The 20,260-nt window shown below is 40.1% G+C and overlaps 1 protein-coding gene across 1 annotated transcript in view; it reads left to right on the forward strand.

Annotated features, from left to right (window-relative positions):
- ADH4 (alcohol dehydrogenase 4 (class II), pi polypeptide) overlaps positions 1–4,121 on the forward strand; it is a 32,356-nt gene extending 28,235 nt beyond the window's left edge. The window contains exon 9 of the mRNA XM_061419587.1: positions 3,712–4,121. Coding sequence (XP_061275571.1) covers positions 3,712–3,736 — 25 coding nt within the window. The 3' untranslated portion in view covers positions 3,737–4,121. The remainder of the gene's footprint in view (positions 1–3,711) is intronic.
- The last annotated feature ends 16,139 nt before the right edge of the window (positions 4,122–20,260 follow it).

A 20,260-nucleotide genomic window follows, 5' to 3' on the forward strand; every position in this document is an offset into this window, starting at 1 on the left:
GAAGACCCAGGATATTTCCTGGGGAAGAAACCTGAGAAAAGATCTCTACTACATGAACTTCCTAATTTGCAAATGTGTTCATTGCAACATATCAAAAGGAACTTCAATTAAAAAAAAAAAAAAAGGAAATCATCCCTGCTGAGTGAGGTGAAGATGATTTTCTTTGCAGTTTGAGAGCAGACTCCCTGTGTTTTCAGATAGCTTAACAGAAAAGGAATGTGTGAAGAAGAAACTGAATCTCTTGCATGAATTTCTGCAAATAGAAATAAAGAAGCAGTTATGTGACTATGCAAATTACATAAAGAAGAATTATCAGTGGAGGGCTACTTGGGTAAAATCAAATCCTTTTTATATAAAGATCTATCCTTAGAGAACAGAACTCAGGCTTTCAGTTGGGAAGTGAATGGATGTCTAGAAAACAAGTGGTAAAGACTGCAGAATGAGAACAGCAGAGGAAAAGGAGTCCCCCAATCTTGTTTCTAAACTTTGTATACCTAGAAAAAGCAAGTCAGATGAGAAACAAAGTTTAGGCCCACCCAGGATTATAAGGCAAACTAGCAGGCAGACCACCATCACATCTCATTTCACAAGGAGACCTGAGGAAGAAATTGAAAGACCAAAACTGGACAATTTTGTCAATGAAGAAGAAAAGAACCAAGAGGAAAAAAGACATAAAGTCACATCCAGAGAACCAGTTGCTAGATCACTTGCTGCAGAAGAACCAGAAAGAGTAAAACCCATAAACATACTTGGAAGTGGAAGAACAAAGAGATGAAGAGATTTAGAAGTCAAGCAAAGAACCAATACCTAAACAGAAATCTAAGGAGGAGCCACACAGAACCAGAAGTTCAGGCTGAAATGGATAAAGGAGATAAGAAAGATGGAAAGAAACACAGAAGACAACCCAAAGATTCTGGCTGCCAGAGACCTGGAGAAAAATAACCTGAAAGAGTAAAATCACAAGTTTCTCATTACAAAGATAAGGGTGAAAAGTTCTGGAAACTGGAAGTCCAAGATTAAAGTGCCAGCAGAGAGGAGAAGCGATGCAAAACTACATCCAAAGACCCAACTGAGAAAAAGAAAAAACAGCTCAAACTAAAACAGTGGTGTCCTCCAAGCACCACCCGCTGAAGTGCATTCAATGCAGACAGTACCTGGATGATATCACATCAGACTTCTTGGACCTGTTCCTAGTAGCCAAATGTGAGGACATGTAGCTTTTCACACATCCACAGCAAAGTAAAGGTCTAGAAAGTTCTGTCAGAAAACTAGGCCTTGGAGAGGGGATGGATTCTGATGCCCTGATGGCAGAGGATGATAGGGAGACCTATATCTACAAGCAGTGGTATGATCAAGACTATGAGAGATTTGACTCCCCTCCAAAAACTCAGCTGATGGAGGAAAAGTAAAAAGTCTACACAAGCTGTGCTTATCTGACTGAAATGAGGCAACAAGAAATTCCCAAGACCACAGAGCAGCTTGAGCACCTGGATGGCCGAGTTCCCTACAGTTCAGTTACCAAGCATATCATTCAATATCAAGTGGGTGAAAGTGTATATACCTCTACCCTGAGGCCTTCACGTTGGACATGCAGCTATCCAGTCCTGTAAAACACTCACAGAAGGAGCCTATGGATGAAGATCTGAATCCAGAATACTACAAGAAATACATCAAACTATGTCAAAGGCAGAGACCTGGACACCCCTGAGCTATACTGAATTGGCCACAGAAGACATCTTCTGTATAAAGAGTAATGGCAAGCCCAATGAGAGAGACATCAAGGTCAGACAAGTTCTACAGGTGGGCAAAGGCCTCTGCTCTTCCAGGAGGCAGTAGACTCTGCCAGAAAATCATGCCTACAATGGAGTTGTAACATTGCACACATGGTGGTGTTTTAAGAGTTAGGTAGAGGTAGTTCTTTTTCCAAATGTTTCTAATTATCTGTGGGCACTGACAGTAACCATAACTATCTGTCATAGCCCATGCTTTTAGACCTCTATTTTAAAGTTGCAGAGCTCTTTCTGCAAAAGAAATCCATGAGCAGAAGTCCAGTGAATGACAAAAGCACAGGGGTGGAATGTGTGGGCTCTGTCTGAGCCACCCTCCCACAGGGATCCTTGAGTTCGTTTTATGACTGTCTGCATTCTGCTCCTTCTCATGAGTCCCTTCCCACTCCCTGCTCTTTCTGGGCTCTCCTCCCTTCCTTTTTACAGGGTCTCTCCCTGTCCACACTTTTCCTAATATCTTGACTTCACTCAGTCTTTTTCTGGGGTCCTAACAGTGGTTAGGAGCTAACCTGAAACTAATTCATACAGATATAAAGTTGCTTTACTTCCTACCTATTGCAAAGTGAAGATTTTCTAGAGGAAAAAAAAAATAATAAAAGGAAAAATAAGCATTATTCTTTAAGCTACAAAGAATAACTTAGACTGTGTAAGCCCCACAATATCTTGTACAATTTCAATAACCCTGTAAGTAGTATTCATCACATTAGGAGTTAGATTAGGATTTAGGGCCTTACTGGGCTTTTCTAGTGACTCAGATGGTAAAGAATCTGCCTGCAGTGTGGGAGACCTGGGTTTGATCCCTGGGTTGGGAAGATCCCCTGGAGAAGAGAACAGTTATCCACTCCAGTATTGTGGCCTGGAGAATTCCATGGACAGAGGAGCCTGGCAGGCTACAGTCCATAGAGTTGAAAAAGAGTCGGACATGACTGAGCAACTTTCACTTTCACTTTAGAGCCTTACTGGCATTCATTGCTCCTCCAGCACTCTTTCTCAGTCATGGCATATATCCACAAGGACTGCTAAGTAGCAGCAAAACGGAAAATGTTGTACTACTTTACCAATACCTGGGCAAGGCTGCCACACTATACCATGTAGGCCTGATAATCAGTGGTAGAATGGAGGCCGAGGGGTAGACCACCTGAATGGAGGTCTCCTGCTTCCCCCTGGCTCACCAAGAAAACCAGTTGACTGCCCACACAGCTAGAAAGGTGGCAAAAGAGAAGGCAGAGGATGGGCCTCCCCAAGGATGCTGATACATCCAGGTATGCTGATGCCATACAGGAACAGGAAGTACAACTGAGGTTAGACCCTCTGCCATACCAACTGATAGTAGCAAGGTAGTGGAGGGAACACAACACCCAGTTGGCCTCTTAAGGTCCAATGGCCCTGACTTATGGGGCGGAAAGGCCACAGAAGTTCTCCTTCCATCAGAAGGTGTAGCTCCAGGTCCTGGGTGAAAACAGTACATAGGCTGGCAACCTGCTGATGCCAGGGATTTCACAGCTCCAACAGTAAGGTCCAGGAGAAGATTCTATATATTGAAGGAGTAGAAATCTTTGAATTCTCTGAAAGCAGCATTCTAACACATCAGCCACTCGTTTTTTTGATGCCCAATTTACTCTAAGCTACAGGAGAGCCAAGAACAGTTACCCCCCTTCTCTATAACATCAGTGGGCAACAAGAACGTTGCCCAGAGTCAAGTGAGGGTCTCCAATTTTTCCCCAGATTACTAACACCATATGAAATATTAGTAATGTCATGAATGGAAGTGGGTGACAAGATAAAAGAAATTAGGCTTAGCGAAGTAGGTATCTATACAGAAATATTAAACCAAATCTTGAAACAAACAAAAAAAATTAATTGTGGATTTTGGTGAAATTTACCATGAAAATTATACTGATTGTTGTTTTATTATTATTAACAGCATTCGAACAGTCCTGCTCTTTTGACAACACCAGGAAGAATTTGAAATACTAGCTAACTAAATCTGAACCTGTCTAGTTAATCCGTTACCTGATATGATGAATAATGATAGCCATGAGTTTAAACAGATATTTACAGTTAACACCCAATATATCAATATTTCCTATGTTAAATAACCTTGATAGTTGATATGTTTATGAAGAGAGTCATAGGGTGTTTAGGCATTGTTTAAAACTAGTTCTGGAGAGCTGGAAGTGGGGAATGAAGGGGTCATAAATAAAACTAGATTGTCTATATGTTTATAATTTTTTAGGTGGGGTGATAAATATATGGGGTTTCATTATACTGCTCTCTCTACTGTTGTATATGTTTTAATTTTTCCATAATAAAAATCTTTTTACCAGAAAAAAATCATTATGGATATGTAGACTACAATAAGATATAGATATCTTTAAAACGTACATCATATATGTAACACAATTTACAATAAGTAACAAGCTGCTGCTGCTGCTGCTGCTGCTGCTGCTAAGTCACTTCAGTCGTGTCCGACTCTGTGCGACCCCATAGACGGCAGCCCACCAGGCTCCCCCGTCCCTGGGATTCTCCAGGCAAGAACACTGAAGTGGGCTGCCATTTCCTTCTCCAATGCATGAAAGTGAAAAGTGAAAAGTGAAAGTGAAGTCGCTCAGTCATACTCTTCCTTAATTAGCTGCTAAATAATTTTAATACCTGTTAATTTCTCTTAGCTCCACTTCACCACTGCAAACTATAATCACAAGTGTGGGATATCAGAAACTATATAAATGAGTGTATAAATATATATTTTTTTAAAGAAAATATATTTATACTCTCTAATTTCCATTTTTATTAAATAAGACCCCTTTTTTATTTAAGAATTATCACAACATACAATGTGAACATCTATTTACTAAATTTGTACTAAATAATCTATTAATAATTTATATTAATCTATTTTCTATATTCAACTAGAAATGACAAAGAACAATGTACTTATTATAAATGTAAATAGAGCTATTAATAGTTGCAAGACATAATAGACAATAAGATTAATATGAAAAGCAAAATGAGAGTTTTCAAACTGTTATACTAACAGATTTTACAATGGACAGTTTAAGATAGGTAAAAATTCAGATCAGAGTAACAAAGACTATTTCTCAGTTTAGGATAATTTCTGAAATCTACCAGTTTGGGGTTTTTGTTTGTTTGTTTGTTTGTTTTAACGTTTACCACACACTGAACTCTGAGAGAAGATAAACTTCTCTGAAGCTTTGGCTAGGAAGGTAGTAATATCTCAAAGTAGAAACTTATATTTCTGTTTATTTAAATTCTCTCTCATTAGAAATAGCAGCCAGTTAATCCATCAGTTAAGGCTCCCTTTGTTGGCATTGTGGGGGATAGGATGCACCCCATGTGTGGCTGGCCTTTCTCATGCTATTCCCTACGTTAGTTCTGTTCTTTCTCCTCATGCCCTGCCCTCCTCTCCTTGGCTTCCTCAGTCCTTCCTAGGTCTAGCTTGAGACCCACCTCCTCTCAGATCTTGGCAGCCACAAAGCTGTATTTATTCCCTGATCTCCTTTGGCTCTTAATGTCTTCAGTGAAATCTTACCACATGCAGCTTCTTCCATTGTTATTTTCAAGTCTATGTTGGTAAACTCCTTAAAGGTAGAAAAATCCTTGAATCCACACTTCTATTAGAAATGCTCAATGGATACATTTTGTCTGATACCAAAATTTATCCTCACAATGTTGTAGCCATGCTTTCCAGGAAACAAACTCACTCAGATGGACAATGTAGATAGTGGAGTGTAGTTTATTACACCTGCAGGCCCAAGGCAGAGTCTCTTTTTAGCCAAGGACCCCGACCAGTCTTTGTGAAAATCTTACATACCCTAAGTGTACGTGCCCAAACCTGCCTCCCCAAATTCCCTGAAACTAGTCTGAACAAACGAAAAGAAAGATGCAATCAAAGTTAACCCGTGATTCAGATACCTTATGGCACCCCACTCCAGAACTCTTGCCTGGAAAATCCCATGGGCGGAGGAGCCTGGAGGGCTGCAGTCCATGGGGTCGCTAAGAGTCGAATACGACTGAGCGACTTCCCTTTCACTTTTCACTTTCATGCATTGGAGAAGGAAATGGCAACCCACTCCAGTGTTCTTGCCTGGAGAATCCCAGGGATGGGGGAGCCTGGTGGGCTGCTGTCTATGGGGTTGCACAGAGTCGGACATGACTGAAGTGACTTAGCTGTAGCTGTAAGCCTAGGTAGTTAACAGTGAACAATGATCAATAGGCCTGTGGTCATACCCCAATAAGCATAATAGAATTTATATTCTATTTGGTTACACAGATAATTAGGGTATTCTTTCAGGTGATGGAGAGTCTAGGTACGAGCCCTGGGGCTCTTCTATGGGGGCGGGGGGGTCTGGTTTTCCAGTTGGTATGTCGTTTCCATAGATACTGGGCATATAGTTCAAAGTCTACAGTCCAGCCCAAGATGGAGTCCTGCTTTCAAGATGGAGCCTGTTCTGTCTGTTTCCTCCTTCAACAAGTCTCCGAATAGTTTGTATTAGACCTTTTGAATGAAATTTTTCTAAAACATTTCTGTACCTCTCTTTTTTTCCTATATAGAGAAACGCAAATCTAACTCTAATAACTTAGAATAGCCATTAGGAATATTATTTTTAATTAGTAATATTAATTAATTAAAACTATTAATAAAGTTAATTAGTAAAATTAATAACTAGGTTAATAACAATTAACTAAGCTGTGAAGCAGTAGTTTCCCTCTCTCTCTCCAAACACTCATGCTCACCATCCCTGCCGCTATCAGTCTTCTATTTTTCCACATCTGCTTCTTTGATTTGAAAAACAAAAAAAGTCTCATTATTCTTAACAAAGATGCTGGGAATATTTATGAAATCAGTGAAAACTCAGGATGATACGTATGGGGTTTAAGTCTTAACCATTATCATTCCTTTAGCAGCAAAGGACTTTTTTCTCATCCAGGTCCCCAATTGAAATTCCTAGTGAATTTAAATAGTATAATTCTCCCAAATGTACATCTAATGTCTAAGTTACCCAAATAGCTCTCTCTTAAAGTAAGAAATAATGCTGTTTTTACAGAATATTCCAGAAACAATAAAAATCATGCAACAACAATTCATTTGCTAATATGCAGAAAACTTCAATTTAAAACCTGCACTTTAGAGACATATAAAATAATCTGCAAACTACTGACAACTGTATGGTTTTCTTGAGGGCTCTAATAGTCATCTGTTACTTTTTAAATGTTACTTTAAAATTTTTTTCTTTTTCATTATGGTTTATTATAGGATATTGAATATATTTCCCTGTGCTATACAATAGGACCTTGTTGTTTATCCATTCTACATATAATAGTTTGCATCTGCTAGCCCCAAACTCTCAATTCATCCCTCTCCAAAATGTTACCGGTTTTTTTTTTGGCTGTGCCTCTTGGCTTGTGGGATCTAACCAGCAGTGGGAGCTCCAAGTCCTAATCATTGGACCAACCACCAGAAAATTCCCTAAAATGTTACTTTTTGAAATACCAGGGGCAATACAAGTTATAGTATTTCTAGGGCACAAAGCCACTGAAACAAAACTGAAATGGAACTTGACTCCTCCAAAAGAAAAATATGAAATGAAAAATCCACCAGGTAAAGGTTTGTATTCTCTAACATAGTAAGATACACAGGTGTGTTTTTTTAAGGATATTGTGACCTGCAATAATTAGAAATCTTTAAAAATGCCAGTTAACAGGGTGAATAATACCTGAATAAAAGCAATACCATCACTTTTTCTTAGAAGGAAAAAAAAAGATTTCTTAAGAGATATTAACTGTCTTCAAATGTCTTGGACTGTCATTGTTTTCTAAACGCTACCACAATGCCCTCTGGTGTTTGTTTCTTTAATATTTTTCCATCTATTTGCTTTGAGAAAATGGGCTTCCCTGGTGGCTTAGATGGCAAAGAATCTGCCTGTAATGTGGGAAACTGGGGTTCAGTCCCTGGGTTGGGAAGATTCCCTGGAGTAGGAAATGGCAACCCACTCTAGTATATTGCCTGGAGAATTCTATGGACAGAGGAGCCTGGCAGGCTACACTCCATGGGGCCACAGAGTCAGACACAACTGAGCAACTAACACTTTCACAAACTTCCTTTGAGAAAAAGAATTCAGGGAGACAACAGCAACTTTCACATATATCACAGTTGACATTTTTAAAAGTACTTTCAGGTACATTACTTAATTTGATTCTTCAAAATTATCACTGGACCACAGCTTTTTGAGAGCAAGGCCATTTTTAATATTCTTTAGGTGCTTTGCAAAGAGGTCAAATTTTTCTTTATGGCTAAAACTAAAGTTTGCCTCCCTAGTTCTGTTCTCTAGAGCATCACAAAATTCAGTCCCTCTTTTAGCTGCAGCCGCCTAACACACCTCTTTCTCCCTTACCACATCCTCTTTATTCCTGATTACATATTGCTAAGTATTCTTAAACTTGATATTCCACACGCAGTCTGAGAAACACCCATTCTGAATAATATACCATTAAATGTGGGTTATATTTGTATATTCTTTAGCCAGTCATCTCCATTGTTGACAAATATTGAACTGTGTAAAAGCCCTAAATATTTCCTCTCTGGAATGCTATTAAACCAGAATGCACTTATTCTATCACTTAAACCCAAGGATAGACCATTTTTCTTCTCTGAAGTTTCAAGGTCTTTTTAGAAAGAATTTGTACATATATTAGGCATTTAATAATTAAAAAGAAGAGACTTTCTTGGTGGTCCAGTAGTTAAGACTCCATGCATCCACTGCAGGGCAACACAAGTTCTATCCCCAGTCAGGGAATTAAGATCCTGCAGGCCACACAATATGGCCAAAAAGTAAAGTAAAAATAGAAGAAGGAAAACAATAGCCTCTTTATTTTACTGTTATTAAATAACATTTTTATCCCTTTCTCCATTTCCATCAATGAAATTCTTTTTATAGGCCTGCTTCAGTTCAGTTCAGTTCAGTCACTCAGTCGTGTCCGACTCTTTGTAACCCCATGAACTGCAGCACGCCAGGCCTCCCTGTCCATCACCAACTCCTGGGGTTCACTCAGACTCACGTCCATCAAGTCGGTGATGCCATCCAGCCATCTCATCCTCTGTCGTCCCCTTCTCCTCCTGCCCCCAATCCCTCCCAGCATCAGAGTCTTTTCCAATGAGTCAACTCTTCGCATGAGGTGGCCAAAGTACTGGAGTTTCAGCTTTAGCATCATTCCCTCCAAAGAAATTCGAGGGCTGATCTCCTTCAGAATGGACTGGTTGGATCTCCTTGCAGTCCAAGGGACTCTCAAGAGTCTTGTCCAACACCACAGTTCAAAAGCATCAATTCTTCAGCGCTCAGCCTTCTTCACAGTCCAACTCTCACATCCATACATGATCACAGGAAAAAGCATAGCCTTGACTAGACGAACCTTTGTTGGCAAAGTAATGTCTCTGCTTTTGAATATGCTATCTAGGTTGGTCATAACTTTCCTTCCAAGGAGTAAGTGTCTTTTAATTTCATGGCTGCAGTCACCATCTGCAGTGATTTTGGAGCCCCCAAAAATAAAGTCTGACACTGTTTCCATTGTTACCCCATCTATTTCCCATGAAGTGATGGGACTGGATGCCATGATCTTCGTTTTCTGAATGTTGAGCTTTAAGCCAACTTTTTCACTCTCCACTTTCACTTTCATCAAGAGGCTTTTGAGTTCCTCTTCACTTTCTGCCATAAGGGTGGTGTCATCTGCATATCTGAGGTTATTGATATTTCTCCCGGCAATCTTGATTTCAGCTTGTGTTTCTTCCAGTCCAGCGTTTCTCATGATGTACTCTGCATAGAAGTTAAATAAACAGGGTGACAATATACAGCCTTGACGAACTCCTTTTCCTATTTGGAACCAGTCTGTTGTTCCATGTCCAGTTCTAACTGTTGCTTCCTGACCTGCATACAGATTTCTCAAGACGTAGGTCAGGTGGTCTGGTATTCCCATCTCTTTCAGAATTTTCCACAGTTTATTGTGATCCACACAGTCAAAGGCTTTGGCATAGTCAATGAAGCAGAAATAGATGTTTTTCTGGAACTCTCTTGCTTTTTCGATGATCCAGTGGATGTTGGCAATTTGATCTCTGGTTCCTCTGCCTTTTCAAAAACCAGCTTGAACATCAGGAAGTTCACAGTTCACGTATTGCTGAAGTTTGGCTTGGAGAATTTTGAGCATTACCTTACTAGCATGTGAGATGAGTGCAATTGTACGGTAGTTTGAGCATTCTTTGGCATTGCCTTTCTATGGGATTGGAATGAAAACTGACCTTTTCCAGTCCTGTGGCCACTGCTGAGTTTTCCAAATTTGCTGGCACATTGAGTGCAGCACTTTCACAGCACTGTCTTTCAGGATTTGGAATAGCTCAACTGGAATTCCATCACCTCCACTAGCTTTGTTCGTAGTGATGCTTTCTAAGGCCCACTTGACTTCACATTCCATGATGTCTGGCTCTAGGCCAGTGATCACACCATCGTGATTATCTGGGTCATGCCTGCTTATACTATAATAAAATTTCAGAACCTTACCTTAAAAATAAAAGTCTTCATGACCTAAATGGACATTTCTCCAAAGAAGAAATACAGATGGTCAACAGGCACATGAAAAGATGTTCAACACTGCTAATTATTAGAGAAACACAAATCAAAACTACAAAGAGGTACCACCTCACACCATTCAGAATGGCTATCATTAAAAAACATCAGTACAGTATATTAACACACATATATGGAATTTAGAAAGATGGTAATGATGACCCTATATGCTAGACAGCAAAAGAGACACAGATATAAAGAACAGACTTTTGGACTCTGAGGGAGAAGGCAAGGGTGGGATGATTTGAGAGAACAGCATTAAAACATGTACATTACCATATGTGAAATAGATGACCAGTCCAAGTTTGATCATGAAACAGGGCACTCAAGGCTGGTGCACTGGGACAACCCTGCGGGATGGGATGGGGAAGGAGGGGGGAGGAGGGTTCAGGATGGGGGACACATGTACACCCATGGCTGATTCATGTTAATGTATGGCAAAAACCACTACAATATTGTAAAGTAATTGCTGCTAAGTCGCTTCAGTCATGTCCGACTCTGTGAGACCCCACAGATGGCAGCCCACCAGGCCCCCCCATCCCTGGGATTCTCCAGGCAAGAACACTGGAGTGGGTTGCCATTTCCTTCTCCAATGCATGCAAGTAAAAAGTGAAAGTGAAGTCGCTCAGTCGTGTTCGACTCTTAGCAACCCCATGGACTGCAGCCTACCAGGCTCCTCTGACATGGGATTTTCCACGCAAGAGTACTAGAGTGGGGTGCCATCACCTTCTCCGAAAGTAATTAGCCTCAATTAAAATAAATTATTTTTTTTTTAGTCTACAAATAACAAATACTAGAGAGTGTGTATGTGGAGAAAAAGAACTCTCCTACACTGTTGGTAGGAATGTAAGTTGGTGCAGCCACTGGGGAAAATAGTATGGGAGTTCCTCAGAAAACTAAATTGTTGTACTATGATTTCAAATGGTTTGCCTTAGAAATGAACAAACATCATTCTGTCATTTTTGACACTGCACCCAAATACTGCATTTCAGACTCTTTTGTTGATTATGAGGGATACCCCATTTCTTCTAAGGGATCCTTGCCCACAGTAGTAGATATAATTGTCATCCAAATTAAACTCACCCATTCTTGTCCATTTTAGTTCACTGATTCCTAAGATGTTGATGTTCAATCTTGCCATCTCCTGCTTGACCACTTCCAATTTGCCTTGATTCGTGGACCTAATATTCCAGGTTCCTATGCAATGTTCTTTACAGCATTGGACTTTACTTTCACCACCAGACACATACACAACTGAGCTCTGTTTCCGCTTTGGCCCAGTCATTTCATTCTTTCTGAAGCTACTAGTAACTGCCCTGCACTCTTCCCCAGTAGCATACCAAATGCCTTCTGACCTGAGAGGCTCATCTTCCAGTATCATATTTTTTGTTTTTTCATACTGTCCATGGGGTTCTCTAGGCAAGAATACTGGAGTGGGTTGCCATTTCCTTCTCCAGTGGACCACGTTTTGTCAGAACTCCTCACTATGACCTGTCTGTCTTGGGTCTCCCTGCATAGCATAGCTCATAGCTTCATTGAGTTATGCAAGCCCCTTTGCCATGACAAAGCAGTGATCCATGAAGAAGAAAATCAGAATTACCATATGATCTAGCAATCCCACTCCTGGGCATATATCCTGACAAAACTATTAATTCAAAACAATACATGCACCCTTAGGTTAATAGCAGCAATATTCACAATAGCCAAGACAGAAAAACAACCTAAATGCAGTATATATACACAATGGAATATTACTCAGCCAAAAAAAAAGAATGAAAGTATGTCATCTGCAGCAACATGAATGCAGCTAGAAATTATCATACTAAATGAAGTAAGTCAGAAAAAGACATACCGTCTGATATCACTTACATATGAAATCTAAAATATGGCACAAATGAACTTATTTATGAAACATACATTCAGACATAGAAAACAAAGGGGAAAGAGGGTAGTAGAGAGATAAAGTAGGAGTTATCAACTAGCAGATACACGCTACTATATATAACAAAGATAAATAACAAGGCCCTACTGTATAGCACAGGGAACTCTGTGTCAATGTTTTATAATAACCAAAATCAGAAAAGAATTTGAAATAGATACTTGTATAACTGAATCACTTTGCTATATACCTGAAACTAACACAACAATGCTAGTCAACCATACTCCGATATAAAAGAAAATTTTGTATAAATAAATAAAATAAGTAATAAGGTCTTACTGTATAGCACAGGGAGTTATATTCAATATCCTGAAACAAACCATAATAGAAAATGAAAAAGAATATGTATATATTGGTGCAAGTATATTGGTATATAATATATATGGGGCTTCCAAGGTGGTGCTGGTGGTAAAGAACCTGCCTGCAAATGTAGGAGATGTGGTCTCAGTTCCTGGGTCAGGAAGATCCCCTGGAGGAAGGCATGGTAATCCACTCTTGTATTCCTGCCTGGAGAATCCCCATGGACAGAGGAGACTGGAGGGCTATAGTCCATAGGGTCGCAAAGAGTTGGACAAGACTGAGGAGACTTACTGTGTGCATAGAAGCGTACACACACACACACACACACACACACACACATCCCAAAGAAAGTCAATGCCAAAGAATATTCAAACTACCACAAAATTGCATGTATTTCACATGTTAGCAAAGTAATGCTCAAAATTCTCCAAGTTAGGCTTCAACAGTACATCAACAGAGAACTCCTAGATGTTCAAGATGGATTTAGAAAGAAGAGGAACCAAAGATCAAATTGCCAAGATCTGTTGGATCATAGACAAAGCAAGAGAAAAACACCTACTTCTGTTTCAGTGGTTATGCTAAAGCCTTTGACTGTGTGGATCACAACAAACTGTGGAAAATTCTTAAAGAGATAGGAATACCAGACCCTCTTCCTTACCTGCCTCCTGAGAAACCTGTATGCAGGTCAAGAAGCAATAGTTAGAATTGGACATGGAACAATGGACTGGTTCCAAATTGGAATTGGACAATATACATTAAGACTTTATATTGTCACTCTGCTTATTTAACTTACATGCAGAGTACATCATGAGAAACGCTGGGCTGGATGAAGCACAAGCTGGAATCAAGATTGCAAGGAGAAATATCAATAAACTCAGATATGCAGATGACACCAATTTAATGGCAGAAAACCAAAGAGGAACTGAAGAACCTCTTGATGAAAATGAAAAATGAGAGTGAAAAAGCTGGCTTAAAACTCAACATTCAGAAAATGAAGATCATGGCATCCAGTCCCATCACTTTATGGAAATTAGAAGGGGAAACAATGGAAACAGTGAAAGATTTTTTTTTTTCTTGGGCCCCAAAATCAATGCAGATGGTGGCTGCAGCCATGAAATTAAAAGATGCTTGCTCCTTGGAAGAAAAGCTATGACAAAACTAAATAGAGTATTAAAAAGCAGACGTTACTTTGCTGACAAAGGTCTGTATAGTTAAAGCTATGACTTTTTCCAGTAGTCATGTATGGATGTGAGAGCTGGACAATAAAGAAGGCTGAGCACTGAAGAACTGATGCTTTTGAACCGTGGTGTTGGAGAAGACTCTTGAGAGTCCCTTGGGCTGCAAGGAGATCAGTCAATCCTAAAGGAAATCAGTCCTGAATATTCATTGGAAGGACTAATGCTGAAGCTTAAGCTCCAATACTTTGGCCACATGATGTGAAGAGCTGACTCATTGGAAAAGACCCTGATGCCAGAAAAGATTGAGGGCAGGAGAGAAGGGGATGACAGAGGATGAGATGGTTGGATGGCATCACTGACTCAATGGACATGAGTTTGAGCAAGCTCCAGGAGACAGTGAAGGACAGGGAAGCCTGGTGTCCATGGAGTCGCAAAGAGTTGGATACTACTAGAGCAATTAAAAAACAGCAACTATATATATATATATATATATATATATATATATATGTATGTATGTATGTATTATACACACATATATATAGATAGTAATTGAATCACTTTGCTATATACCAGAAACTAACACAGCATTGCAAATCAACTGTACTTCAATTGGGAAACAAAAGAAAATATCCTTTCTTTCCTGCCTTTGGATACTATGTTAGGGCACAACAGTCTGGAGCTGCAGTAGCCATCTCACAACAATGATGAGAAGGAGGAGAATGTCAGAGAAGTTGAACTAGATACTCAACATCACTAAGTAGCAGAATTTACCATTCTCTTTTATTAAACTGTCCAGCACTTTCAGAAGAAATCATCTACACCCACAGGCTGTGAATGATCATCTATTTTAATACTCTTTTATGGCAAAAATCTTGTGATCCCCAAGGCTTTGCCTTCAATACTTCCTTCCAAGAAATCAGAGTTAATTTTTTATTAACTGTTCCACCCTTGCATACTTAATCTACTCCTTAGAATCAACTGGGTTTTCATTTGCTTTCAGCCCCATTAGGTCAGATTTTTCATCCCCAGATTGACCCACTTCCCTGATGGTCTCTTTTCTTGCAAACTCCTGATACAAATTGACTGATTTCATTGCAAGTCATAGAAATCAATTCTGATTAATTTATAATGATAAAGAATTTATTAAAAGGATATTAGGTCAGAAAACTATTAATATCAAGAGTTAATAATATCAAGAAAACTAGAAAACACTTTCAGAGATTTATGGTTTGAAATTATGTCCAAAACCATGCAGCAGAACTGATCTGGTCACCATTTTCCTTGTCTCAGGTTCAAGATGCTGCAGACTAAACCATCAAACCCAACCCTAGACTGAGGCCATCACCACTGGCTTGACTGCCATTATTACCAGAGGAATTTAGATCTGCAGTAGGGAAGGAATGAGGGGCTTCCTTCTTCTCCCTTCCATCTTCCATCTCTTCTCATTGCATACTAGCTACTGTTTCAAGTCCCTTCAACTGTCCAGCCTAGAAAAGAGGAGACATTTGGAAGAAAAGACTACATTTTATACAACCAGAACTGTTGCAATTGGTGTCTAACACTGGTGTCCTTTGGGTATAGCATCCTTTAGAATCTGAGTTCCTTCTTGAGTGGGGAATTTCTATGGATTTCACAAAGAATCCTCTGACCTAATAGGGATGTCCTATCTGCAGTTCCTTAAAGGAATGATTCTTTCTACAACTGACAATTAAGACAGTCCTTGGCTTCCACCAGGGTCATCTTACTTCTCCAGATGGATCTCTTTGGTTAATCTCCTTTGAAGAGTTTTACCAAACTCTTCAAAGGATCAACAAACCTCAAGGGATTAACAACTGTATCACTTTGCAGTTTCCACCTTTGGTCCATGGAAACACATTAGCATCACTCTCGCCACTAAACTTTGCTCTATTTCATTCTGCCACCAGACAGGCTGTTCTAGCCAGCCTCTAGCCACAATTTTTTTTTTTTAATTTATTTCAGATAACAGACCTTGAGTCTTCCAAGTTCCAGAGAAAATACTTAAAGCTTTTTGACTGTTGTTCTTCTGTTGACTTCAGATGAGGGCTAAGTGTTTCATCATTCTTACCAGGAAGTAGGAAATGCATATACAGCACACTGACAACTCCAAAGAAATTCTCGTTCCAAACCATTTTTGCCCTTCCCCGTGAGTTCTTTGCTCTCCCTTATATGGCTGAGAGACAATAAATGAGCTAATGTTGATGGAAGAAATTTTCTGTCTCTTAGCATGTCGTACATAAGCTACTCCAGCACCCTGCCTTAAAATATGGGAGTAATTTTGACACCTATATTGCCTAACCTTGGAAGTTCTTAGCCAAAACTGAGACAATCTGAAGAAGTCTCATTTTAATTTCATGTTATATTTAATCATGAAACTATCCCTTGTACAAGCATCAGATCAGATCAAATCAGATCAGTCGCTCAGTCGTGTCCAACTCTTTGCAACCCCATGAATCTCAGCACGCCAGGCCTCCCTGTCCATCACCAACTCCCAGGGTTCACTCAGACTCACGTCCATCGAGTCAGCGATGCCATCCAGCCATCTCATCCTCTGTCCTCCCCGTCTCCTTCCGCCCCCAATCCCTCCCAGCATCAGGGTCTTTTCCAATGAGTCAACTCTTCGCATGAGGTGGCCAAAAGTACTGGAGTTTCAGCTTTAGCATCATTCCTTCCAAAGAACACCCAGGGCTGATCTCCTTCAGAATGGACTGGTTGGACCTCCTTGCAGTCCAAGGGACTCTCAAGAGTCTTCTCCAACACTACAGTTCAAAAGCATCAATTCTTCGGCGCTCAGCCTTCTTCACAGTCCAACTTTCACATCCATACATGACCACAAGAAAAACCATAGCCTTGACTAGACGAACCTTTGTTGGCAAAGTAATGTCTCTGCTTTTGAATATGCTATCTAGGTTGGTCATAACTTTCCTTCCAAGGAGTAAGCGTCTTTTAATTTCATGGCTGCAGTCACCATCTGTAGTGATTTTGGAGCCCAGAAAAATAAAGTCTGACACTGTTGCCACTGTTTCCCCATCTATTTCACATGAAGTGGTGGGACCAGATGCCATGATCTTCATTTTCTGAATGTTGAGCTTTAAGCCAACTTTTTCACTCTCCACTTTCACTTTCATCAAGAGGCTTTTGAGTTCCTCTTCACTTTCTGCCATAAGGGTGGTGTCATCTGCATATCTGAGGTTATTGATATTTCTCCAGCAATCTTGATTCCAGCTTGTGTTTCTTCCAGTCCAGCATTTCTCATGATGTACTCTGCATAGAAGTTAAATAAACAGGGTGACAATATACAGCCTTGACGAACTCCTTTTCCTATTTGGAACCAGTCTGTTGTTCCATGTCCAGTTCTAATTGTTGCTTCCTGACCTGCATACAGATTTCTCAAGAGGCAGATCAGGTGGTCTGGTATTCCCATCTCTTTCAGAATTTTCCACAGTTTATTGTGATCCACACAGTCAAAGGCTTTGGCATAGTCAATAAAGCAGAAATAGATGTTTTTCTGGAACTCTCTTGCTTTTTCCATGATCCAGCAGATGTTGGCAATTTGATCTCTGGTTCCTCTGCCTTTTCAAAAACCAGCTTGAACATCAGGAAGTTCACCGTTCACATATTGCTGAAGCCTGGCTTGGAGAATTTTGAGCATTACTTTACTAGCGTGTGAGATGAGTGCAATTGTGCTGTAGTCTGAGCATTCTTTGGCATTGCCTTTCTTTGGGATTGGAATGAAAACTGACCTTTTCCAGTCCTGTGGCCACTGCTGAGTTTTCCAAATTTCTGGCATATTGAGTGCAGCACTTTCACAGCATCATCTTTCAGGATTTGGAATAGCTCAACTGGAATTCCATCACCTCCACTAGCTTTGTTTGTAGTGATGCTTTCTAAGGCCCACTTGACTTCACATTCCAGGATGTATGGCTCTAGGTCAGTGATCACACCATCATGACTATCTGGGTCGTACAAGCTATGTACAAGCATAGCTCAGAGATATTGCAGGTTTGGTTCCAGACCACTAGTATAAAGTGAATATAGTAATAAAGTCAGTCACATGAACTTTCTGCTTCCCAGTACATACAAAAGTTATGTTTACACTATATTGCATCCTATTAAATGTGCAATAGCATTATGGCTAAAAAATGTACATAGCTAACTTTGTCATTTAAAAGTGATAACTATCATCTGACAACACAAGGTTGGCACAGACCTTCAATTTTTAAAAATGCAATATCTGTATAGTGCAATAAAGTGAAGCACAATAAAATGAGGTATGCCTGTACTTCTCCAGCCTGTCAAGTTTTCCACAGTCTCTATAGTTTTAGTCAGTAAAAATATATGCTCATGCTTCTTACAACAATAGATAACTTACAATATATTGCCTACAAAAAATACAAAGAAAATGTACTTCTTTGGAATCACAGAGCCACCCTAACAAGTGTCTGACCTCCCAATTCTGTTATACATGTTTTTCTTGAAAAGTAACAGGAAAAACTGCACAATTTTCAGATTTGCAAACTATTAATAGATGCCTATCTTCTCTGTATGCTATGCATATGTATGTTTTCCCAACAGAAAGGATTTGGTAGGTAGCTTTTGGACTGCAGTATTTAAAAGACTTACTACCAACCATTTCTGTCTCCCTCATGTTTAACCCATCTGTGGCTTCCTTCAGTTCACATAGTTTCCTGTTCCAATTCATAGGGGCTATAGTAAGCGCTGTCTGTACCCCTGTGATGGAATATGTACCCAAGCAATGGCAACTGAAGCCGGAAAAACAAAAAAAGTGCCCCTCAAAATGCAGCAGACATTTATGGCTTCATGAACTCTTCCTTCAATTCATTCAGTACGTTTCTTTCTTATCAGCTCTATGAAATATGCTTCAACTTTTTGAATTCTGTTTGACTATGTCTAGTGAACACTTACTTGCATGTCACAGTCTAGAATGACAGGTCATTTTCATCTAATAAGCCCTTCCTTTTAAAATATGCTGAATTATTTTCTTAAGAGTCACAATTAAGTACAAGTTAGCGGTGTCACTTACCGTTTCCTCTCTTCTACTAAATGAACTGGAGAGCATAGTAGGTCAAGAATTTAACAAAAAGCCTGCTTCCATATGCCACCAGGAGGGTGAAGTTCCCAAATACTTCTATATTTTTCTACTACAACCACTTTGTTATCTGTATTTGGAAAATATCACCTGTTATCTCCTACCTGGTCAGGCTATTTCTAATTTAGTCCACACTAGCAAATTCTCTAATGAGACTGAGGGCCTCTGATTTCACCTTGTATCAAGTTTTCCTTCTCATAGAAAGTATATGTGACTTACACATCTACTTATGACTTATTATTTTTAATACACTTTTTTTTTTTAGAACAGTTTTGGGTTCACAGCAAAACTGAGCAGAAAGTACAGCATTCCCACATACTTCTTGCCTCCTACCACACACACAACCTCTCCCACTATCAATATTCCCCACCATACTGGTATTTTGCTACATGAACTACACTGACATATCATTACCACCTGAAGTCTATACTTCTATGCTAAGGTTCACTCTGGTGGTGCACACTCTACGGGTTCTGACAAAAGTATGATACATACCCACTGTGTAGTATCATACAGAAGAGTTTCATTGCCTCAAAAACTCTGTTCCACCTATTCATCCCTCTCTCCCCACTATCCAGAATATTATGTACAGTATGTAACTATGTAGGCTTTTCAAATCATCTTCTTTCACTTAATAATACACATCTAAGGTCTTCCATGACTTTTCAAGGTTTAATGGCTCATTCTTTATTAATGCTCAGTAACACTGCATGGTCTGGAGTGAGCGGCGGCTGTGTGCGCTGGAGCGGCTGTGAGGTGATACCCCACGTACAAGGGTAAAAGAAAACCCCAGCAAGACAGTAGGAGGGGCGAATTCACGTTTAAACTCAAACCCCATTCCTGCCAGAGACGCTCAGAAGGCTCAGACAAACCTTATGCACACCAGGACCCAGGGACCCCACAGAGATTGAGACGGAACTGTGTTTGAGTGTCTCCTGTGGAGGTACGGGTCAGCAGTGGACTGTCGCAGGGACAGGGGCTCTGGGTGCAGCAGACTTGGGTATGGCATAAGCCCTCTTGGAGGAGGTCGTAATTAACCCCACCATAGAGCTATCAGAATTTACACAGGACAAGGAAATAGTCCTGTGGAGGGCACAGGAGGGCACAAACAGAACCTTGTGTGCACCAGGACCCAGGAGAAAGGAGTAGTGACCCCACAGGAGACTGACCCAGACTTGCCTGTGAGTGTCCAGGCATCTCCAGTGGAGGTGTGGGTTGGTGGTGGCCTGCTGCAGAGTTGGGAGCACTGAGTGTAGCAGTACGTGCATGGGACCTTTTGAAGGAGGTCACCATTA

Source organism: Bos javanicus, chromosome 6 (assembly GCF_032452875.1).
Source record: "Bos javanicus breed banteng chromosome 6, ARS-OSU_banteng_1.0, whole genome shotgun sequence".
Taxonomy (NCBI): Eukaryota; Metazoa; Chordata; class Mammalia; order Artiodactyla; family Bovidae; genus Bos; species Bos javanicus.